General features: G+C 38.4%; 1 protein-coding gene across 1 annotated transcript; it reads right to left on the bottom strand.

Moving 5' to 3' along the window:
• Positions 1-2,499: 2,499 nt before the first annotated feature.
• Positions 2,500-24,258, bottom strand: LOC106919626 (protocadherin-17-like). Its single transcript, XM_088016529.1, has 4 exons — positions 20,835-24,258; positions 19,214-19,272; positions 18,508-18,677; positions 2,500-4,360 (listed from the first exon to the last, which is right to left on the bottom strand). The coding sequence occupies exons 1-4, from the start codon at positions 23,301-23,303 to the stop codon at positions 3,783-3,785; spliced, it is 3,276 nt and encodes a 1,091-aa protein (XP_087872655.1). The 5' UTR covers positions 23,304-24,258; the 3' UTR covers positions 2,500-3,782.
• Between the last annotated feature and the right edge of the window lie 810 nt (positions 24,259-25,068).

Below are 25,068 nucleotides of genomic sequence, written 5' to 3'. Positions count from 1 at the left end.
TAGTTGAGCCCTTTCCGTACTCGTTCACTTAAAAATACTGAAAAACACTCTCAAATCTAGGTTTCCTTTATTTTTATGCATGAAGCCATTACTCATTTCTTTATTTGTTAAATTTCTTTAGAACTGCTCTCTCCAAGTTAACACACCACATGCAGGTTGCAGACACCTGATACGTCATTTAAAATCCCAACGTGATACACTGCAGTTTATGGCTATGACACAAAAACACCTGAAAATACTTCAGCGAGGTACTGTGTGTCTTATATAAAGTAGTTGTGAAATTCATGCTCCAGTAACAACTACAGAAGAATTAAGTTTACGTCGCCTAATGGCCCCCAGGTTTTGCTATTTCAATTACGTTCTCCCTGTGCTAATAGAGCTAAAATCAGCTTTTTAGAAGTCGCCCTAAGGGGAATGCACGCTGTGCTCAATGACATCTCCCAGTTAAAATGAAAACTACACTCTCAATATTGTTTATGTTTCTCGCTCGCTCGCTGTTTCCCCACCAACAGTTTCCAACCAACTGGAACCATCTCCCTTAGAATTTAGCGAAGGTGGAAGACAGGCTCTTAATCGCCTGTGTTATTGAATTATTGAATTAAAAGCTTAAGTACTCCGGGTGAGCATGTCAATTTTTCACAACTGAATGGTACAGTGCTCATTCCATTTTCATCTGAATAGATCATTTGTGTATGTAAAATGTAGAAGAATGGAGGTATTACACAGATCGGTTTCATTGTCTGTAATTCCCTTTTACTGTGACTGTAATCATTCTGTGAGACAAGTCACATTCATCCTGCAGCTCATGCTAGTCCTTAATCTGCATTCACATTCCCTCAACAACATTGCACTTTTTTTGTCAAGGATCTGTGGTGTACAGAGCTGCATTAATTTGAAAAAAAAAAAAAAAAAAAAAAGGGTTCGCTTCAAAGAACATTATGCATAATTAAGGAAGAAGTTTAACCTGTTTTACATCCCTAAGTGATCCACCGGTAAACACGTACTTGGAGGAGTAAGTGTTGCAGCAAATGGTTCAGCCTCCTTTCTACTTGACATTCTGCTCACCTGTCTCCTTCCCCCATGTTCTGAAACCCTGGGACTGATACAGATAAAATGATGCGATGTTTCTGTCTGTATTTCAATGGGATGAGATGCTGTGACCCACGCAATCTCCCTCTCAAAGAGTATTTCAACTTATGCAGATGAGCTCATCAGAGCTGCCTGCTGAGATGAGACATCTAGGTCTGGAATTGTGTCAATACTAGCACCAAAACAAATGCAAATCAAAATCCAAATTAATGTGTTTTCCCCGAGGAGAAACGGAGTCGTACTTATAGTCAACTCTCAGTAGATGACAGGATTCTGTTATCCAGAAAAAAAAATAAAAAATCCCCAACCGTTCTCGCTCTGCCAGGGTGACAAAAGTCGGTGTCTCCAGATGGAGGAACTAAACTAAACTAAGTGAGGAGAAGCAGGAGGCTTCTGTGAGATTGTTTTACAGATGCAAAATGGGAAAACATTCCGACATTCCCAGGATTATTTAGTTTAGTGATGCAGCTGTCCAAACAGACATCCATGTGTATCCTTAAACACGGCACAAATACAAGCAGATGCGGCGCATATCTTCTTGGTTTTTTGTAAATAATATTACCATGGCCGCAGCCGTGTTTATGTCCCTGCATGAATAAGTGGGAAGCCATGTTTGAAAAGCAGGTTGTGTTTGGATAAAAATGAGCAGTTTGGGCTGCTCTAATATGCCTGCTTTCCTAGCCTGTCTGTCAGACCTACCCTTATCTGCATTTGATTGAATGGTAAATAGTGCACAATGCATACAAACAGCAAATTTGCACTCTCGCAAATCTAATGAGGTAGACGGCAAATGATAGACATTTCATCAACTCAGTAAAGATGCAGCATTTCAAAGCCTTCTGAGGAAGCTTCCTTTTTATTTACTGTATCATTCTTTTTCTTTTTTTTTTCTTGCACATGCTTGTCATAACCTTTAATCCTCTGTTTGTACAGTCCCTTTTGCTGCCAAGATGACCTACTTTCCCCCGTGGGAATCATTAAAGTTTAATTTGCTTTAATCAAAGAATTCACTGAAACGGTCCGTGCTTGTAACTTGTCGTCAGAGCTGAAGCCGGAGCCGCGTGTCACCGTTTGTCAGACAAACATTTATATTTCAGCAAACTTCGTGGACATTTACTGATGGTAGCCGTGACGACAGCGATTTTGAAAATAGCACAAACACGTCCATTGATGTGATGCATACTTTTAAGAAAAAGCTCTTAGCAGAGGGTGTCAACTAATCTTCTGTGGGGGTGCACTAACCCACAGTGCCTGGTTTTATTCGACGTTCTGAAACAAATAGCCGTGTAAAATGACTTTGTTTTCTCCAGAAGTAGCTCTGAATTACACAAGTACACAGCATATAGGTAAGGTTGAAGATTGATTTTTACAGATATAATGATGATATCAAATCCATTTATTAGCTTTTTTTTTTCTACTTTGATACATAGGCTTCAGCAAAATGATAGCAAAACTATGGAAGAAAGACCTGCTAAATGTAAATGTAGCTCAAAAGTAAAAACTAATTGTTCTAAACATACAAATTCTTTTATTTTGTTTGAAGGGGAACAAAAAGCACAGCAATCCTCACTTAGCCAGCTGACCATCAGTGCAACAGCAGGTAGTGGAGGAACACAAAGTTGTCATTTCGCTCTTTCTTTGCACTTTCTTTTCACGGTCACTTAGTTAAGGGACTTTTACACCGTAAGAATGGTAGGTGGGTTTTTATTTTTTTTCTGGGTAACTGGCCCATGCCTATTGCAGAGTCACTAATGCTATCTGTCGTGAACACACAAAAGAACATTTAAAAGACAAAAATCCAGTTCTTTCACATAAACCACAACAGCTTCAGAAGTTGTGCCAGTCAAAAAAAAAAAAAAAAAACTGCCCCTCATTCGCACAGTGTATACAAATTTAATAAAGTACACAACGAGTACAGTAGCCCACATTAAGCACAGCTTATTTCCACATAAACTGCAGAGAGGACGACAATAAAATTACAAATACATTCTTAAAAAAATGTTGTTGTTTTTTTAGGAACTTTTAAATGGTTTTTATGAAAAGGGACATTCCCTGTTGCACCACCATTAACAGTTCATAAGACACTTCACTTTTTTTGAATGTAACGTCACTTGATATGTATTTCGGCTCCTTTTGTGATATTCAAAGTAATGGTCCTTATACACTAAATGGAGACAGAAAGCTTCACTGTACAAAAGCAGACAGGACTCGTAGCGTAACAGTAGCAGTTTGTTCAATAGCCTCACAAAATCGGAGCTGGAAATGTGTAAAATACAGACATCTAAATCGACATGTACAGTACACCATGAAAACGTTTGAAGTTAGGTAAGCACTGATCCCCACCACCCCGATATCCCACCCAAAACTTTCACACCAGTCAAGGAAGGACACATAATTCACCTAAACACAACAAGTCACAAACTAAAAAAGTAAAACAAAAAAAAAAAAAAGAAATAAACAAACAGAACATAAAACATAGAAAGCAGATGGTTTTTGGTTATACAATGCGTTTGAACATCTCTGTGGGTCAAAATAAATCAACTTCTGGTCATCGATTCGGGGTATCATCGTCATCATCATCATCATCATCATCATCATCATCATCTTCTTCTTCTTCTTCTTCTTCTTCTTCTTCATCATCATCACACCCCTGGCAGGTGAGAGGGAGCTGGAGGGTGCCGTCACCTCACCTGTCAGTTGCCGGAGTCCCTCTGGTCGGGAGCACAATCCGACCCCCCACACTCTTGACTGATGACAGAGCTGTGAATGAGACAGCTTGACAGGGACTTAGGCCTGAGCTCACAGGTCAGGTAGGAGGGCTCCTCCAGCTCGGTGTGCAGCGGGGAGCACTGGCCATCTGGAGGGCCATAGGCACTGCTGTCTGATCCCCCGTCCCTCTCTTCTTTGGGCTCTCGGCTGGCCAAGTCCGGGGGCGCGCCGCTCTTGGTGGGGCTGCTGGACGCAGATGGACTCTCTTGGAGCGGTGGGCTTAGCGCACGCTGCGATTTTAAGTAAGGTTTAACATTGGCCACGAGGATTGTACTGTCCCGCTGTTCTTTTCCAAACGTGGTGAGGGTTTTTCTGCTGCTGCAGCTGATGGTGCCATAAATCTCTGTCTCTACCATGGCATCCATTCCCACAGGGATGAAAAGGTTGGTGCGATTATCTGCGCTGTCTGCTTGGCTTCCTACCCGTAACTTTGGCATCCAGCATCTGTCAGAGTGTCCCAGTGCACGACATTCATCGGTGCAGTGGACTGATTTGTCTTGCTCTGCAAAAACAGTTAAACATTTGTTATTGGAGCCTGCTGTGGTAGGAATAAACAACCCACAGGAAAATGTAGATGACATTTTGAAGGATGAGCAGCAATACTCAAACACAGCAAACAAACACAATTTCTAGCAGTATTCTTAACTCCAACTAACAGCATCACTGCTGACATGTAATATTGCATATGTCACAGTGATTTCCAGAATAAAATCCCATTATGCAGTCTAAAGCAACAGTTAGACTGTTCTAAGATGTTTAATTAAATAAACCCTAATTTGATAACCCAAGCATAAATATATATATATATATATATATATATATATATATATATATATATATATATATATATATATATATATATTTCCAGGTTAACTATCTGTTTTTATGTTTTTGTTTTTTGATAAATTAGAGAAAATACTGATTTGTACGACTTACGACACATTTACCCCCCTGGTATTATCAACAATCTGTGTAGGTGTTTTCCTGGAAAATATCATCTGGTGCAGAAGATGTTTTCAATTTACATTTTCATCAGAACTGATTTAAAAAGAAAGAGTAATTTCAATTTAACATGCAGGTCCTGAGTGGAAGTAAGTGGCAGACTCAGTAGTTAAGATGCTAAATGTTTGTCATGATGTTCATGCAGTCGTCCAAGTTTCACCCACGAGTCTCTCGTGGTAATTTTATTTTATTTGTTTTTTCTACAGTTTTTGAGTTGCACTTGCAGCGTAAAGCAGTAACTTGCTTGTTATATATATGATGTTCTATTTCACATATATTTATTTTTTTAATCAGAAGTTTTCATACATTCCTTCACTACTTGACAGAAATCTTCCACAAGTTTCTCACAATCATTTGCTGAAGGTTTGACTCATTACTAACAGAACTGGTGTAACAGGTTTGTAGGCTGCAACCCTTGGCACTTTCTTCACAACTTTGTCAGGATTTTGTGACAACAAAAGCACTGACTTTGTTGTCCTTAAGCCATCTTAAAACTAATTCAGCTCCTACATATGATCAGGCTTTGCCCCCTTTTTCCTCTGAGTGTATTACTGGTCATTATGACCAAAGATTTCTGTTGTAGTTTCATCAGACCACAGACTTTGTCTCCAAAAATGAAGGTATTTCATTTTGTGTGCATTTGCAAACTCCAATAGAACTACTTATGTTGTTTTTTAAAGATTCTTTTCTTTTGGTGTTTAATCAATAGAAATACTTGCTATATGAATTCAGTCCATTTACCATTTTGACTGGTGAAATTAATGCACACACTCCAGCCTAGTAGGGCCCAGCAATGCACCTAAAGTTCATTTGCCAGTCATCATACACTAAAATGTATATGATGAGTAAAAGAAACATTTTGAACAGTAATGGAAGACACCACATTCCTGGCTTATTTTGTAAATCTTCCAAATAGCAGCTTGAATGAGAGCACGGTTGCGTGCACTGCAGCACTTTGAACAATTTCACATCAATGCAGAACATGTTGCTTATGAGCACTGACACCAACAGACCAGATGACAGGATTCAGAGCCAAAATAACGAAGGCCGACGTGACGGATTAATTTTACATAGATGTCTGTTTACTTCTTCACTTCTGTGCTAGCACAGTGGACGAACAACTTACTCGCCATTTTTGTGTGCACTTGATTGATTATTTGTAGCCACCGTGAAATCTGTTGCAAACTGAAATATCAATGAGTCATATCAAAACAGAATAAGCATGATGCCGTTAATCTACGCTGCATGAAAACCTCATTGGCATGAGTAAGATGGGAGTAAATTTAGAACCGGTGTTGCATGTGTGAAGTATAATACATATTTAGAAACATAGTTGAGACAAAATACTTGTCACTGTTCAGAAAAAAAAAAAACGAATAAAAGAGACTGCAGCGAGTGGATTAAATTAAATGAAATCACAATACGAATGTGATAACGATGAAATACACAAGTGCTCACTAAAGCTGCTGAGTTTGAAGAGTTTTTAATGAAGTTTTGAACTGGGACTCGGCAAATGCCTGTTCTTAAGTGACTTTGATCGCATCAGGGACAAAAAAAACAACAAAAAAAACAGATTGCAACATCTGCAGCATGTGCATACTGTGTTACTGCTAGCAAAATGAATTCTGGAACACATTCAAAAGTGATCCTTTTTCTTTGTCATTTCAACAAAAACACACACACACACAAACAAAAAACAAACATGAAACAGAAATTTTATGTAAAGATCTGTTATGCAGCAGCATCATGTCCTATTGGCTGGAAAGAAGAGGGTTGCTCATGAGTCCTCTGTTGTGCAGTCAAGAGGATGTTCATTGAGGATGAAGAGTGAACAGCTTTTTCCACTCAACTATGAGCGGTTATGAATGACCACACAGACACTCACAGGTCAGTACATACATGTCAGTACAAAGGCAGAGAAAACCCAATCAGGCACACAGAATCAATCCTGTCACTCGTTCTCATATACACCAGATGGTCTCAATTGTATTTTTATGGTCTTTAAATATCAGCCTTCTCTGTTTGCAGCGTTGGTAGATCCAGAATATTTGCAGGAACTTAATTCCTCGTCTTTTGTTTACCAGTCAGATTATTCTTTTGTTCAAAAGCTTTTATATCTATAATTGCTGGTTATTTTTTATTTTTTATTTTTGTACATCCTGCTGTCAAGTACTTTGAGAGCTATCTTAAGTAAAATAAAACATTCGGTTTAGAGGAAGGAAAATAATTTTTTCCATGCATCTGCTGTACCCTCTTTATGGGGTTAGGGTGGCTGTGGGGTGGCATTGGAACCAATCCCAGCTGACATTTGGCAAGAGAAAGAGTAGCCCACGCCCTGGGCACGTTGCCAATATGATTTTGAAAATAATTTTATGCCACACACAGTCATTAGTTTGTGCCTTCGCCATTTCCAAATTGTTTTGAGATGAAAGAATTGTGCAGAATTCTTGTATTTTACCTTTTAGGGTTTTATGAAGTTTAATTAACGGATTTCTGTTGACTTCAGTTTCTGAAAATAATCGCTAAGCTTAAAATAAGTTTAAAAACTACACTATTTTGTATGTATATGTAATATAAATATAACGTATACTTATTTGTAAAAAAAAGAGTTTTTAAAAATACAAAATGCTAAAAACCTGTTAGTGTTAGTGGATGTCCCTGCTGCATTAGATGCAACGGATCATAATAACTGATACACTGGAAAAGTGTTTGAGATGTTTTGTACTGTTCTCCATTGGTTCTGACTGTACTTGACAGATGGTCACTACTTTCTGTCATTTGCCAATTACAATCAAAGTGAATTATAACCTTGATTATAAGATCAGATGTGAGAGATTCAGATCATTTCTGTCCAGTATCAACTCTTAAGCCTTCTCTTGTCTTTTCCATTTTGAAAAGTAACTAACACTTATAGGTTTCCATATTTATAAAACATTATTGATTCCCACTTAAAATAATAACGTACAATTTAAAAATGTAAAATTTATATTTTGTTACAGCAGTCAAAAGGGAAGCAGTAATTGTGGTGCTGCTAATTTTGATTATTTTTTTTTACTAATGTGTTTTTTGTCTCTTTCATTTAATAAACTCACCAAGGTCTGATTTTTTAAATGTGAAATTATGCAGCTAGTATAAAAGATGAATTTATTTTAATTCACATATCATTACTATCTGTGCCAATAAATGTGAAAGGTGCTATATGCAAAGCATTCTTAAATGCTTTGCATATAGCAAAGCATTCTTAACCACTCACTTAAAATATTTCTAAATTACTTTGGTTCAGTTTATATTTTTTTATTACATTAGACTTTGCCTTATGAGTTTGAAAGGATTTAATTTATTCAGAAAAACCAATAAATAAATACACGTTTTACAGCCTCAACATATTTGTGATTCAAATGATGCATAGTTAACCTATGACTGTAGAAGTGCTTACTTGATTACCAAATGCGGCCAACCCCAATCACTTATAGATATACTGTATCATTCACTGTAAAAAACAGAGAAAATGCTGAGATTATATTGTACCATAACTGCCTTTTGTACATTTCACACCACACCTAATCCTAGAGGCATTAAATAAGCAGACAGAGAGCAACGCATACAAAAAAGCCAATTTCCATGGTGTTATGATATAGAGAGTGTTGCCATTTTTTCCCCCTTTTCTGTGACCATTTTGTTCAGCTATCAAAATTAATTTGACAATAATGGACTGAGGTGTTTTGCATGTAAGGGCATGAAGCAAAATGTCAAAAATGTCTTGTAAGTCGGTGGAAAATAATAGTTTTCCTTCATTTGTTATACACGAAAATGAAAGCAATTTCATCCTCCTCTTGTTCTGTCGACTGGTCTAAGTTTACTCTAATAAATGTGTTTTCTTGGCTGTGGTTTCTACTACAACACCGCAGGAACTCTTTTTCACCACAAACATATAATTCTAAGCAGAGATCAACAAATTTGTTAGAATTTGGTCAGGTATGGGGTTTTGCCAGTTACATTTCCCAAATGAAAGAAAACACCAAAGGACCGCTTAGCTTTCTTTTAATGCAGATGTATTGCCGTACAAGCAACAATTATTGACAAACTGTGGAATAAACTGTAACATTTGTTACACTTTGCTATCCATTAATCTCCTTCCTTCAAATACATTTAATATAAATACCTACAATATTTCATTCATGGTTTAATGCCACTTTGATCAGCTCCTTTTTTTTTTTTTGTCTTGCTCACATGCCATTTTGTATTATCAAAGTCCCTCAAGCAAGTGGCTGACTAAATGAGGCACTTGATTTCATTTTGAAACCTGGCTCTGATGAGGATGAGCCTTGAACAAGAGAAAGCTTCACATGGTGGGGGTAAATGTGGGATGATCCTCCTTTTGAAGGAGATAGTATACCATTTATCATACAACAGCCTCCACAAGTTTTGCTGAAGGAAACACAAAAACAAGAGAACATGGATGCCAAAACCCCTGAGAGTTGTGGAAATGAGCACCATTGTATCAAACAAGCTCTTTTCCAAAGTACATGCCACAACTATCACATTTGGCGGCTCAAGTGTATTAACACCTACACAAGCGCACCCACACATAGCCACAGGGTACGATGAAACTGTTAATTATGCTACACCGGACAAAGCTAAATTGTGTTGTTAATTTAGCATCTGAACTCTTAATGTTTTTAAATGTTGATGGAAAAGGTGATTAAATTTTACATGTTTTTTTTTTTTGTTTGGATGGTTTTCAAAGTATGACCATCGTAATAGACTTTGAGTTACTGACAACTGTATCAAGGTTTTTTGTTTGGAAAAAATTTAGACAACTTTTCCTCAGACTGTTCTTTTCCTAAAAAAAAAAAAAAAAAACTTATTTAAGGGCTTATCAATAAGTTTTCTAAGCAGTACAGTTGAAGAGCTATTCTTGCCCTTCAACTGTACCTATGGACTAACTCTCAACTAGAAATGTTTGAAATATGTACAACCTCTATGTTTCTGACCTAAATACATTTGGTGTTTCTATTTCAGTCCTAAATATTTTCTGAGAAATGTGAGTGGTTTTGAAAAGCTGATTTTTTTTTAAATTAATTTATTTATTTATTTATTTTTTTTTTACCAAAATTATCTTTTTAAAAGTTTTAAAAGTTTCAGGTAAAATATTTGGTTGTTACAAATCTTATTCTTAATCTTATTTTCTTCTTTTTGCTTAAATGTTTTTTTTTTTTTTTTTCATTCATTCCTAACTAGAACTTGGGACATAAAACAAGTCCTATGTCACCAGTCGACTAGTTTACAAAATACTTAAAAAAATGCTGTGTAAAAGGACAGCACCATTATGGTATATATAAGCCTACATCATGTGACTGATAGTGAAAGTTTTCACATTAGAGATGTCCTGGTCATATCAGGGTAATAATATGGGCATTTTTAAACAGTTCTTTTCTAAACTGCACTCCTGATCTCTGCTATTAGTATATTGTCTGTGATGTTATATAAGCCAGGCCCATACTGCTAAAAAGGGATGTAGGCGTGTTTTCATTTTTTAAAGTCCTCCGCCAATGTCTTTTTGTTGTTAAAAAAATCTTTCATTTGCTTTTCATTCCAAAAAATGTAAGTTTCTTTTTTACCATTTACAATGGTGCGCAGGGCTGGCTTCTGCAGCAACCTGCTTGTCTGTGTCATGTAATGTGTTCTGCATGTTGTGGTCAAAAGTTGTTTGTATAGAGTGTAGCTGTATGAATAGTGGATAAACAATATTCACTAACTTATAGAGCAGGAGACCAACTTTTTAAGTGAGTTTATCCTTCACAGCATACACTAAAAGCTCTTAAAAAAAGATAATGAGACAAACTGCCAAGATCTGCATCAAAATAGAGCAAAACATTTTATCTTAACCCTTTAACTGCCGCACCTAGAAAAAAACTTGTGAAAATTTTTTTATTTGCATTTCTTTTACCCTAGGGTGATCCATAAACACAATCAATTTTTTTTTTTCAACAGACCCTGTGGTTTTGGAAATATTGATCTCTACCAAACGGTTGAGATGTCCTTTATGGTTAAAGTTCATCTCTACCAAACGGTTGAGATGGTCACTTAATGGTTTAACTCTTTGACAACCACACCAAGAAAAAAACTTGTGAAAATGTTTTTCCTTGCATTTCTTTTACCCTAGGGTGATTCATAAACACAATCAATATTTTTTTTCAACAGACCCTGTGGTTTTGGAAATGTTGAGATGTAAGTTAATAATAAATGTAGCAAATTAAGCTAATGTAGTTGACATTTATTTCTTCAGTATAAAATCAAGTCATTTTCCTCTATTGGTGCAAATATGAAACAAGAAGTGTTATTACAGTGTTATACACTAATAATAATTATGGCATTATCTTACAAAATAATTTTTGTGATTTTCTGAGTTGATATTAACAAATATGGTAAAATTTTAGAATAAATATGGGGAAATCATAATTTTCACTATTACTAACTAATTTAAACTTTTCAACCATCACTAGGTTTGTACATGACCTAATAAAAATACCAAGTACAGTAGATAAATTAAAATAAAATGCTAATTTATGAAGAAATAAACAACAAAAAAATGTCTGGGGTAATGGATACAGTTTATTTCTGTCAAAATGCCACAAAACACTGATTTTAATTTCAACCAAGAAAAACATTGCGTCGAACAAGGAAATATTACATTTTAATTTTTCCTATCTTCAGTCAGTCTCAGCAATCAGGTCAAAGCATGATTCATGGTGCCAGTAGTCCTCCAGTGACAGGAAATTGAAAACACCCATAAAAAGAAGGATCGCTAGGAAATGCTGTATTTCTTCAGGGCTAGTCTTGATTTTATCCCCCAGCTCTTGAGCAGAGTACAAATTGGTGTGATGTGTGATATGTTCAATCATCTCATTAGTGAAGAACATTTTGAAATACTGAAAGGGTTAGGGGCAGGATAGGGTTAGGGCAGAGCTTCAGGGGGTTCAAATCTTGAATTCAGAACCTGGAACTCATCAATGTTTTCCTGCTTCCAGATTCTTCTTGCGCTTTTGTTGTAGTCTGAGGTGTAATTTGGGTCTGCGTTGTCATTTTGCTGCTCCAAGGGAACTTCTTCTTGGTCATCATTGCTCAGAACACCATCAGATTCTTGAGGATTTTTTGGTAAAATGGCAAGAAGACTGCGTGGTCTCACAACTTAGAAGGATTTATTGTAAATAGTGGTGGTTGAAAAGTTTAAATTAGTTAGTAGTAGTGAAAATCATAATTTCCCCACATTTATTCTAAAATGTTACCATATTTGCTAATATCAACTCAGAAAGTCACAAAAAAATTTTTGTAAGATATTGTTATAATTATTCTTAGTGTATGACACTGTAATAACACTTGTTTCATATTTGCACCAGTAGAGGAAAATGACTTTTGATTTTATACCAAAAAAATAAATGTCAACTACATTAGCTTAATTTGCTACTTTTACCATTAAGTGACATCTCAACCGTTTGGTTGAGCATATTTTTAAAAAATTATTAGACCTTTAATTTAGTTTTTTAGGTGGTATAAAGTAACATAATTCTGTTTAATGGGGTCTATAACACTATCATATGCCAGAAAACTATTCCTACTTCTCAAAGTTTTACCACAACCAGTCGATATTTGTGACAGAGTTTTTTTGTTTCTGACTTCCTGGTTGGAGAGGGAAAGAAGAAGAATGCAGTTTAAAGAAACAGTGCCCTCTATTTAATTTCTTTAGCATATCATACTTCAAGCAAGTGGCAGAGATGGCTCAATCAGGTTAAGCTAAGTTAGGCACCCCTCATGTTGAGATATAGAGACCCAAAATGTGCTCAACCAAATGGTTGAGCGGGCAGTTGGATTTCAGCAAAGTGCTCCTCATAAAACTATTGCCAACAGGAAGAAGACATGACTTTTTCAAAGCCAGAAGTTTTATGTTTGCTGACCAGCACTATCTTTTAGTTGGAACAAAATTTAAACTCATACTTCAATTTATGCACTGACTTCATTAATGTAGTAACTTTACTGATTTCTAAAACTCCCTAATTTTAAATGACTTGGATCAAAACCAGGGTGAAAAAACCATTTAAAAATAAACATAGATACATAAAAAAGAAACATGATTAGAAAAACTGTTTCACTGGTTCTATATGTAGGGATATCATTTTTTAAGATACTATAAAATTACATTCATTCATCAACGAGATATATAAACCCGACATACATTTTTTTGAGGTTTCCGATGCTAATCTCAAGTAATTTTTAATACTTTGATTTAATTTTGATAATAATCTTTTCAGTTAAAGGAAACAGATATTTAGTTGGAGTATGTATAACAGATGGGAAAACTTAGTAATTGGAAAGTTGCAAGTTAGCAGTTAAATCTAAAAAGTAAAGTTAACATTTAAATCTTGAGGCTTAAGAACCATAGATCAAATACTAAAAAATGATGCTATCTTTCATAAGAGGTTAACTCCAAAACCACAAAGCTTGTACTCTCCTATTAGCACTGTTAGCTGTTTACCGAGGGGAATTATCTGTAATTAAGCTGAACTTAAATCTTTCAAGTCATCTTTACTCTTAGATCTGTTAGACAAATCTAATTTTTCTCTGTGTAGACAACACTTTTTCTTTGATGCTGCAAATTATTTGTAGCTCATATTTTATTCTGATTTAAAATAAGCTATGCCGACAGTACTGCTATTAATTAAAACCTTAAATTCATTACACATTTACTTTTACTAGGACAGCTAACTGAAACTATTTGACAAGAAACACAGAACAGATCCAATGCACTACTCTGTGTTCATTTGTGTTTTCAATCCCTTTCTTATTTGCAAAGTGAATACTGCTACTCCTTAAGCACTGCTATACGAAGCAAACCTAATAAGAAAGGAGCAGAGAGAAGTAGGCAGATGCTGAATTAATTTCTATGCTACCTATCTGCAGAGGAGCCTGCAGATGATGCTGATGCAAAGGGATGCATAAGCTCTGAAGGTAAAGCAACAACAGAGTGAAGAGCATTCAATTTTTGTAGTCATATGCCTCGCTGCATAAGCAGAAGTATTCACAGTGCGGCATTTTTACCTAAAAGGTACTCAATATTAGTAGTAGTTCACATAACATTCTTTATTTAGGACTATTATTTAAAACAGATGCCATTCTTGCACTTTGTAAAGCACAGTCAAAAATAAACTATGATGACGATGCCGAACTATTCAAAAGTAAAAATGGAATGCTTTCATTTGTTTGGCCGGTCATTAGCTTCATGTTCTCTTTCATGTTATGTCACAATGGCTCTAAGGAAGCCATAGCATTACAATGGGCCTGTGATCGCATCTAGCCAAATCGCTGCAAAAATAAATGACAAATAGCTGTGATATTACACATAACTGTAAAACAAAACAAAAAACAGGTTCACAAAAACAAAAGAAACTGCTTGCCTATTATAAATAGAATCAGAGAAAGCCTAGCAACATACCCACTGTGCATCTGGTGTCTGTGAGAGTGAATAAATATTCAGAGTGCATGATAGTGGAAGCTGCACAGGTGCATATATTACCTGTATCAAAGCAGCCAGGAGACTAGAGGGATGGTAAAAGGTAAAGACATAAAAGCAACGCTACTTAACCTACCAGCTTTTGTGTTGTTGCATTTGGAACAAAAAAAAAAAAATCTCCATTTTGGATAATAGCGATATCTTGTCTAAATCTGCAAAAATAGTAGCTTTGTTGTTCAATAAATGTACCTGTTTTAGTGGGTAAGATAGTGAGGCAGTGTGTAGGTAGGCGGGTGGTGTTTTGTATGATCAATTCTGCAGGAAAAATGCATAATGTGGATCTTCCATCTTGCTGTCTTGCAGATACTGACACCATTTAAAGGGATAGTTTGAAATTTCAAAGTGATGTTTTATGAGGTTGTTATCAGTTATACTAACATATTAGCTGTCCACTGATTTTGAAGATTTATTTACTTTTCTGAGATGTGTGTGATATGACATGGTTTGACAACAAGTAAGGAAACTACTTCCAGAGGTGCACCGATCAGAGATTTTGAGGCCAATTTCCATCACTCAATTTTGTTTCTGACTTGCTGGTACTGAATTTAGCCAATACTAATTTCCCCATCATAAACAAAAACTTTCTATATACACTAAATGCTTAAAAAATGTTACTGAGTGGTTTCTTTCTCTCTAAATCACTGAAAAATATAACAAGATTAGGGGAGGGTAAAGTTATAAGAAAGAAGTATTTCTACAAATGATATAAAAGACAAATAAAAAGATGCACCACATCTACTTGGCTCCTTTGAAAGACAGATTACACTAAAGCCTTTTTTTTATTCTGTGATCTGTAATTAACTCTGATGTGTTAGACTGTTCAATAATTCATTCATGAAGTTCACATATACATAAGTTTTATGTGACATTTCAATGGTGATTATTTATTAACTTTTCACACTAAACAGAGAAAATACATTACAATAGGTTTGACTGAGAGAGAAAGCTCTTGCTGTTACACAACTAAAGCAACTAAATTTAGACCTGATTTAACCCTATTTTACAACAAAGACGACATGATTAAAGTTATGGGTAGCAGTGATCCAGTTTAGTATCATTATTGGAGTTGTTACTGATGTCATTATTGGCTTATCGGCTGAAGCTTTTTGATTGATTTTACACTGAATAGGAACATTGTCTGCTAAAAAATGGTAGCACATTTAAATAAAACACTGTATAAATTCTCCTGTTTTAAATAATACATAAACAAATGTTTCAAACATTTAAATATTAATACATGTGTCGTACAGAAGACAACTATTAGTGAACAGAGATGTTTCTGCAGAGTGAGCATCTTACCCCAGATTTACCCTATATGCGTCTCTGCTCTGCTGCGCTGCGCTGCTCACTTCTCCAGCAGAAGAGAGTCATTCCTGGCAACCATAATTTACAATATGTACCGTACACATAGTCACCGATACCCGATCTAGAACTTTTGTTAAACATCAAGACCAATACAAATATTCACTTCTCTATTTATTTATCTAATAATTCATTGTGCAAATTAATACAGTTGAATGTATGGTCAAAAACTGTAGCAGTGCAATACTTATGTTTATTTCTTTGTTGTTTTTTTTGCTTGTGTTTTTTTACAACGCTTCAAGAAAAAAAGAAAGGCTTTGGCTAAAATGCACTGGACTCAAATATTTCAGCTTCAGTAAATCCACAGTTGAGTTCTACACAATGCCATTCACAGCTGTGGAGAACAGTTTATGTTATTACATTTTTGGTCACTTTATGATACATTTTATGTAATCTTGTTTTTGGATAGTTGTGCATATATGTGTCTGTTTCTCATTTTGTTCTGTTTGTCTTTGGTTGGACCTTGAGTCTGAAATAAAGTTTCTATTGGTGTAGACAATGTTACGGCATGGGGATCGGATCGGAACTCAAATATTCTTGATTGGAACATCTCAGACTGGTGATCATTTTAAGCTGTTTTCAGCATTTGACCTTGCTCAGAGCAGTTCTCGTGTGTATCCTCTGCAATGTTAGTAGACCTGTGCTGCAACTGAGATTTCAAAAGGGCTGACAGCAATTTCCAATCCATTTTTGAGAGTAAAAGGATAAAACAGAGCAATGCAGGAAGTCCATCTCTCTGTAGTGGCAGAATGAACCACCAACATGCCTCGATAGCAAAAACAAATTGTATCGTCCCACAGTTTCAACTTCTACACTGAAGGGTGTAATCAAAATAACCGGGTAGCATTTATGGTGCATTCTAAAATTTAACAATATGCTATGGCTGAAAACTGCATTGATGGTATTTTCAAGACAATTAACCAACATTTATATGACTTTTCTATTACAACATGTTCGCATCACCTCAGCGACCATTAGCATAAAAGCTGCTAAAATTATATATCAGTTGTTTGAATTGGGATCAGTCAAATTCCATACAGCTGATCAAATACATTACCAAAATACAATGAAGTCCATGACATCTGGGATTGCCTATACTGCCAAATAATTTGTAATTATGATATTATAAGTAATGTTATTACAATAATAATCACAGTAACGATAATAATTGCTGCAGCAATATTTCCATCTCAAAACTGATGGGTTGGAAAGTTGAAGTAATGAGGCAATGATCTCCTCATAAGAAGAAAATCGGCCAGTTCTGGTCATGAGTCTCTTTTTCCGGTGCATTTCAACTGCATAATGCTTCACTTCAAAAATGTCCAGCTATCTCTTTAAAGCTCAGCTGACCAGCCCTATCAAAGAAGAACCTAATTTAATCTAATCATTGGTTTTTCTTTCTAACTACATCTCTCACTTAGGAATGGGAAAGACATTAGCAAACATACTGATATTAAAAGCATTCCCCTACTTGATTGGATTTTTCTTATCTTACAAACCCAGGTCTATAAATGAACTGCCACTGCAGTCAAGCAGCATCAGTGCTGCACTAGTTTCACATGTACAGAACGTCTCTTTTGATATATCTCCATATGACTGGCATCAGAACTTCGGCTGAATCAAATTGTGGGGGGGGGGGGGTGAGTGAAGTGATTGAATTTACACCTCCCACAGAGTTAAGTTTGGTCTGCCATAATTCCTCTCAGAACACACGCAACCACCAGATCACACATACATAAAAGTGAGACAGACAGGGAGAGATTCACACATCTCCTCTGCCAGCCACTAGAGCGCCTCCATCTCTGCCCTCCTGAGCATGCTGCAAACAAACAGTTCATAGCAATGTAAATGGTGTGGAAAGTGCTGCATAGGGACATGATGACCACAGCCGTTCCTCCTCCGAGGCGCGGACGAGGAAATGAAAAACATCGCCACTTCACTTCAAGTCCCCCACCCATTATCTTTTATCTCACCAGCGAGCGTTTGCTTTCATGTTTTCGAGTTTATATCCGCAAAAGCTAAATATATCAGTCTCTTCCAGGTCAGCCAGGTTGCCATGAGCCTGACAGTCATCTGAGATTATCCTCCTGGCAGTCTGGATCGTTTTGGATTTGCAAAATAAAATTTAACAATTCTATTTTCAGTCATAAAGCGAGCGCCCTCTCTCAAAACCACAGCAAAACTAATAACTGAGGAAATCTATCCAAGCAAAAGGTGGAAACAATCTGTCAAGTTGCACTCGATGTATCTGTCATTTTGCTTTGCAAGTGTCTGTCATGCTTTCTGAGACATGCATGCAACAAATCTACCTTCACAAAAATGACATGATATAAAAGAAAAGAGACACAGACAGAGGTACAGTTTTCCGTGCACAAGTCCGTTTGATGGTTAAATCAGACTGAAGACGTATGAAAAATTCTACGTTCAAGACTCTTTCATCCTTTTAAACTCTCTATCTACCTTTCACTCCAGTGCCTTCGTGTCATTTTTGAGACATATCTCAGGCTGTCTGCAATGTAAAGTGGAACAAAGTATCCTGCTGCACCTACAGCTTCCAATAATTTTGAGGGAGGACGTCTTTTTGCACTGGCTTCTACACCCAGAAGCAGTTGTAGAGCTCTAGTTAAACACCAGCAAAACTGAAGGTTCTTGCTGCATTAAGCACAAACAATGTCTGCTACAAGAGTCAGTTAGGCATCTTGAAGATGTCCACTCACCCTTCTCAAAAGGCTGGCCATTAACTGCTGCCGCTTTCATCTTGAGGGCCTCCCTGGCAGATGTGTCGCAGTGTGAGCCTTTATTAGTATCCTGGTCACTATCAGCCTGGTCACTATCACCATGGCCACTGTCTCTGAGACTTGCTCGTTCTGCATCCTTAAATGTTGAGCTGCAGAATTGAACAGACAGAGAGGAACAAAATTAAGCATAAGTTGTCATAACTTGTAGGTGAGTATCAACACACTCTGATAGGTAGAGTCTGGGAGCATAGCGGTACACGGTTTCCACATATTTTCATGTGGAAATTTAATGCTTTTCTCTACTAAAACTGACAGAGTTCTATGTTCTTATACTCACCTATTTTTAAAGCATAAATGTAAAATTCACAGTGAACATTTCTGGCTTTACATATGAAACCTGTAAGGAAGATGGATGGATGGATGGATGGATGGATGGATGGATGGATGGATGGATGGATGGATGGATGGATGGATGGATGGATGGATGGATGGATGGATGGATGGATGGATGGATGGATGGATGGATGGATGGACGGAACTTTTAGAAAACATGAAAGAGCATAAAGTTGGAAATACGGTACATACGGAAACACCAATATTTTTTTCAAACATTTTCTGAACTTAGCCAGATCTGAAACATACTTAAATTCCACACTTGTGGAACCCCTGTGAATATTGCTCTTACCTTTGAACAAATGGCTGCCTGCTGCCAGAATAATTGGGCTCTGATGAGAAATTTTCAGTCTGGAAGGGAAAAGGCAAAATGTTAATGTGCATTCAACATTTAGGATTTTTTTTTTAACAATAGGCTCACACACATACACACACACACACATAAAATACCATAGCATAAATCAAGCAGGGGCACATCCATAACTTTGAAAAGAGTGTCCATGTGGTGGCCATTGCAAATATATTATTTTTATTATTTCTTTGTACTTATTTGCCTATTCATTTTTGACAATCCTTGGCTGGAGCACAAAAAATCAAGGGTTTTACAATAATTTTGCTATACATGCCACAGAGGGCAAGGATGACAGGAATGATATAACAGACAAAAAACAAATGACAACATTTAGTAAATTAAATAAATACTCCAAATTACTGGAATTTTGTCAATGAACTGCAAGATGTATGCTCTGTTGAAATACTCCAAAACATTCATGGAAAATAAGATTACTTCACTGGGGGTGGCAGCAGATTTACAAGTTTGTCCTCTAGGCCCCCCTTTTTGCTGTCACTAAAAATTCAATTTAACATTGTTCTAGGATTTTTCAAGAAATCCATTTATGATATCACTAAACAAACTCAGAAACAAGCCGGGGAGAGTTGCTTTGAAGAACAGCAAATTTCCATTGCGACCATATATATTTTCCTTGGCAAGGCAAAGAGTTCAGCATTTGCCACTGTCATCAGGAGCCTTCCCCCTCTCTTCTCAAAGTAGTGTGTTTGTGTTGATCACACCCACATACCCTAGTGACTGGTGACAGTGCCAAGCCTTGTCATCTGTGTTATAATCTCCGAATGAGACTGTCCTGAATATTTACATCGTTTACATCAGATAATTCTGCAGTGCTAAAAAGCCCTACAAGCCCATGCTGTCAAATTAGCATGTTAGCTGGCTCGGGTGTTCAAACCCTGCCATCTCTACAAGGCAAGGCTGGAACTTATTAATGGCACCACTGTGCCAATCCTGGATGTGGATGGGTGGATCTGGCCCACATTTCCAAGGGGGGGCAAAAAATGTGATTGTAAGGTTATGCTGTGTGCATCTCTCTCTGTCTGCTGCACATCGGTTTGGTAATGTGATCGGACAAGCTGCTCAAACACCTGTCCAATCCCACATTTCAGGCGGGTTTTTGTTTTCGCTCTCTATAGCAGCAATTCTGGCAGGGTTGCCGCGGCCTTGCTCAAGACTCACACTGTTTGCATGTCTAACCGCGAGGACTCTCAAATTACGGAGACCAACTGTGCCATTCTGCAGGAAAAGACTTAAAATGGAGCAATTTGAAAATGATTCTCAAATACAGAGAGAGAAAGGGAAAAAGAAAAAAAACCTCTCTTTTGTACAAAGCCTTTTAAAATGCATGATTACGGTTCAACAGGAGGTTGCCATATCATGCTTTGCATGCGGAGAGTATAAGTTAAGTCTCAAAACAGGGAAAAGAATGAACATCAATGTGATGATGTCTGCTCTGTGTGCCAGTTTCCTCCTTTTCATACACTTTTGTCCAGTTTGTAAGGCAAAGCAGTAGGTGCAGATAAGAGAATAATAGTGAATGAATAAAACGAAGGATCCTGCTTACCTGTATCACTGACATCCTATTCGCTTGAGTGTCTGTGTTCAGCCCAGCAAAACTGGAGTGGCACCCCGACCTGGGCACAGTCAGGCTGTTTGGGGTGGTTTTCAGGTACATGACCTCTGACCTGGGCAGAGTGAGTGGCAGCGGGCTCTGGTAGTCGAAGCATATGGGTGAGGTGATCAGGGATGGGCTACTGACAACGTTCATCCGGCTCGCAGAATCCCTCTCCTCCATCTCACTCTGCACCAACATGATGTCACTCTTGTTGATCCGTTTCTTTTTTCCCTTCCCCACCGGAGGATTGGAGTACTCAGCCATGCGGCAGTTATAATTCCCAGCATCCTTATCTTGATGCTTGGACTTGACAGCGATGGCAGTCATGACGGCCAGGAGCATGACAGAGATAATGCAGAGGGTAACTATGAGGGGCAGGGACACGTCCCAGTGCTGCTGTTCCCCACTCGCGCTGGAACCCCCTCCTGTCGTCGTTTCCGTATTCGCCTTAATGATCAGCTTAGCCACAGCAGATAAGGGGGGTTTGCCATGGTCAGTTACTCTCACCACCAGCTCAACCACTGGGGCAATCTCCTCCCAGAGAGCATGGGCAGTTCTGACCTCTCCTCCCACTGGATCTATCTCAAACAGGTGGTCGTCGTTTCCCTCTGTGATCTCATAGGTTAAGTGCCCACTTTCTCCATGGTCGTGGTCCACTGCTTTTACTGTAGCAATAATGTACCCAATTCCCACGTTTCTAGGTACTGGGATCTCAGCCGTATCATTCTGCAGCAGGGGTAAAATAATAACTGGAAGATTGTCATTCACATCAAGGACATTGACCCTGACTGTAGAAGTGCTCTCCATGTGAGGAGAGCCGCTGTCTTTTGCTTGAACCTTGAACTCAAAGGATTTTGTCTGCTCATAGTTGAACGAGCGAGAGGCGTAGATTGCTCCGTTTGTGGGATTAACAGACACGTATGTGTAGACCGATACATCTCCAATGTGGGATGGCAGTATGGAGTATGAAACAGTTCCATTACGACCTACATCTGGATCATGTGCCACGACGGAGCCCAAGTACTCTCCCGGGATGTTGTTCTCAGGCACCTGCAGCACGTAGAGTGTCTTTGTGAAGCGCGGCGCATTGTCGTTCTCATCTAAAATTTTCACAGTGAATGACCTGGTGTTGTTCAAAGATGGGTTCCCGTTGTCTCTTGCAACAATTGTGACATTATATTCATCTTTCGTTTCTCTGTCCAGAGGTCTGTCTGTAAGCAGAGTGTAGAAATTGTCATTGTTTTCCTGAAGTCTGAAGGGGACATTTCCCAAAACTCGGCACTGGAGCTGGCCATTACGCCCTGAGTCTTTATCAGTCACTCTGACCAGTGCTATGACAGACTCTGGAGGAGCTGCTTCACTGATTGCTCCCTGCCGAACAGAGACAAAACTTATTATTGGCAGGTTATCATTTTTGTCAAGCACTTTCACAGTAATTTTACAATGTCCTGGTATCGGATTGGGCCCCAGATCCTTTGCCTGCACATCAAACTCTATGATTGGATTCTCCTCAAAGTCAATCTCTCCCTGGACCTTAATGACGCCAGTGTTTGGGTCTATTGAGAACAAATCTTGTATTCGCTCAGATGCATATCCAGTGAAGGAATAAACCACCTGCCCGTTGCTTCCCTCATCCTGGTCAGTGGCGTTCAGATCTATAAGTATTTTTCCAGGGGGAGAATTCTCAGGAATCTCTAGTACATAGGAAGATTTTTCAAAAACAGGGCTATTGTCATTTGAATCAGTCACTCTGACGTTGATTTGCATGGAGCCCGATCTCGGATACTCCCCACCATCGATTGCAGTAAGAAGAAGAGTGTGATGACTCTGATCCTCCCTATCGAGGGGTCTCTGAACCACCAGTTCTGGGTATATAGTCCCATCACCCCTCACTTTTAAATCCAAAGAAAAGGTATTGTAGTCATCTCTTGTAACCTGATAGGTCTTTATCCCATTTTCCCCAGAATCTGAGTCATGTGCAATAGTGAGGGGGAAGCGTGTCCCAGCAGCTGCATTCTCAGAAATATCAATATTCACATGATCTGAGGGGAAACTGGGGGAGTTGTCATTGATGTCCTGTATATCAATCTTGATCATGCAAATTTCCTTGTCATTGGCGAACACCTCCATAGAGAGCTGGCACTTGGGGTTGCGCCTACATAGCGTCTCTCTGTCAATCCTTTGTTTGGTGAAGATTAGTCCACTCTCGGGGTCAACATCCACCAGATGCGGGGCTGAATTCTCCAGCACCCTGAAGTTGGATTTCTTCCCTCTCTCTACAGTCCCATATCCGCCGTCTTTTGCTATGTTGCCTATAACAGTTCCAGGTCCCTGCTCCTCCGGGACGGAATAATTGAGGTTTTTTAACGTGAGGGCTTTCACCCACAGCAAAAGGAAAACGGGTGCAGAGAGACGCATCCCTTCCAAGTGGATGTGCAGCAGTGGTAGACTAAAGAAAAAAGAAAAAAACTGGTTGACTTTCAACCTGTTGATTGGGAGAAAAAAAAAAGAAAGAAAAAAAACCTAGTACTCTAACCCGCACCGGGCACGGGTTTCACGCTGATCTCACAGTAATTAGGTATTAAACCGATCTCTGAACCGTGCTCTCCCTTTTTAATTTGGATCTTGACCTTTTTTGGGATGCGGTGTAGCTGGGATGAACTCTTTCTGTAAACAAAGATGACCGCTCGACGACACCTGATGCATGAATTAAATATCAAATTCAGCACCACATCAAGAGAGATGCTTTGTTTCTCTTTGTTTTGTTTTTTTTTTTCCCCAAACGTAATGTGTGTGTGTGCGTGAGTGCGTGTGCGTGTGTGAGTGTATGTGTGTGTAGGGGGACTTGATGAATAATCGATGACTATAAAGTATTCATATTCCCAACCGCATCCAAGGTTAAAGCGTTTAAATCTCGTGGTTGAAGGTTAGAGCGCGGCTCGCAAAAGCGCATTGCCCTCATGCGACATCTACACCTAGGCTACTGCGAAACACTGACATGGCCATTCAAAATGCAGCATTTGCCATTCACATCGCATGTTACTTTCCCCCTTTCTCCTGTGCGGCACACTGTTGCACATACGCGTTCGGTCCGCGTCGCCCATACACAGTCTGCTCACAAAGTGGAATAAAAAATAAAACAAGCAGGATGCAGAGCTGAGAAATACTCCAGTTCCAACCTTTTGTGCTCAAAAGCGTCTGCGACTTTTGCCCGATGATTGTCCTATAATCAGTCCAGTAATCCCATAATCCAGTCCAATTGGACCCGGTGCTCTTCCATCCTTCATTCCAGACAATTCCCTTCAGCACTGACCCGTAAAACGAGCGGGAGGAAAAAATGAGCCACACAGAGGTGCTGGAAGATTTCAGATAATCAAAATTAATCGCTTCTCCTGCGCTCACAGGTTTCTCTCCTCTCCGCGTCAACTGTTGAAACCCGCTCCCCTCACTGTGTTGAGCCGATCTGACCGGAAGCCTCTCGAAGCCCTCGCAACGCACTCCCGTGTGTTTCTGGGCGCATTTAACATACTTTCTGATCGTCTTCCAGCGAATGAGTGAGCAGTGACAGATCTTTGCCTTGAGGGGGGTTTCTCCGATAGGGTCTGGCAAGATCGCATGAAGAAGGGCTGTTCTAGTGCTACGTGATTCATTTACTGATGTGCGCGCAGCGAACAGCAGCATCACAGGGAGGAAACGTGCTGGAGGATGTTGCTCCTAATACGTGTCGATGTGAACCAGAGGGGATTGGAGATAGGTTTCTTGAAATGTGCCGTAGCAGGCAGGAGCAGAAAGAACTTGACAAGTGGGGACAGAGACGGTCCGTTGCTATATGTGGCCCCAGGGTAGAAATTTTGTTCGGTGGGGGGGAGTCACTTGTTGTCACAGGTCACCACAGCATCACTATCATCTTCTTTTATGTGGTCCCTTCTTCATCCTTTCCAAAGTATGCAGAAGTCAATTCATATCATTTATTGAATTTATATAGAGCAGCATACCATACAGTATATACTTAAACTTTTCTTACTTTCACACATTAAGAACCATAAACTAAAATATATGTATCATAAACAAAAATAAAGTAGTACATCAGTGGAATGAAAATGATACATGGCTTTCAATTTTTTTATTTTATTTTTTTTTTACAACTGAATCTCTGAAAAGTGTGGTGTGCACGTATTCAGAA

This window comes from Poecilia mexicana, unplaced genomic scaffold (assembly GCF_051168715.1).
Source record: "Poecilia mexicana isolate PSO_F unplaced genomic scaffold, ASM5116871v1 scaffold_2, whole genome shotgun sequence".
NCBI lineage: Eukaryota > Metazoa > Chordata > Actinopteri > Cyprinodontiformes > Poeciliidae > Poecilia > Poecilia mexicana.
The sequence above is the reverse complement of the archived record's forward strand: the minus strand, read 5'-3'. Positions and strand labels throughout refer to the sequence as shown.

Bases quoted from the DNA above. Each gene is read 5' to 3' on its own strand.
- LOC106919626 (XM_088016529.1), bottom strand. From the start codon at position 23,303: ATGCGTCTCTCTGCACCCGTTTTCCTTTTGCTGTGGGTGAAAGCCCTC. The intron at 19,273-20,834 runs GTAAGCAGGATC...TTTCCCTTCCAG, and splicing joins ATAGGATGTCAGTGATACAG to ACTGAAAATTTCTCATCAGA. The intron at 18,678-19,213 runs GTAAGAGCAATA...TCAATTCTGCAG, and splicing joins AGGCAGCCATTTGTTCAAAG to CTCAACATTTAAGGATGCAG.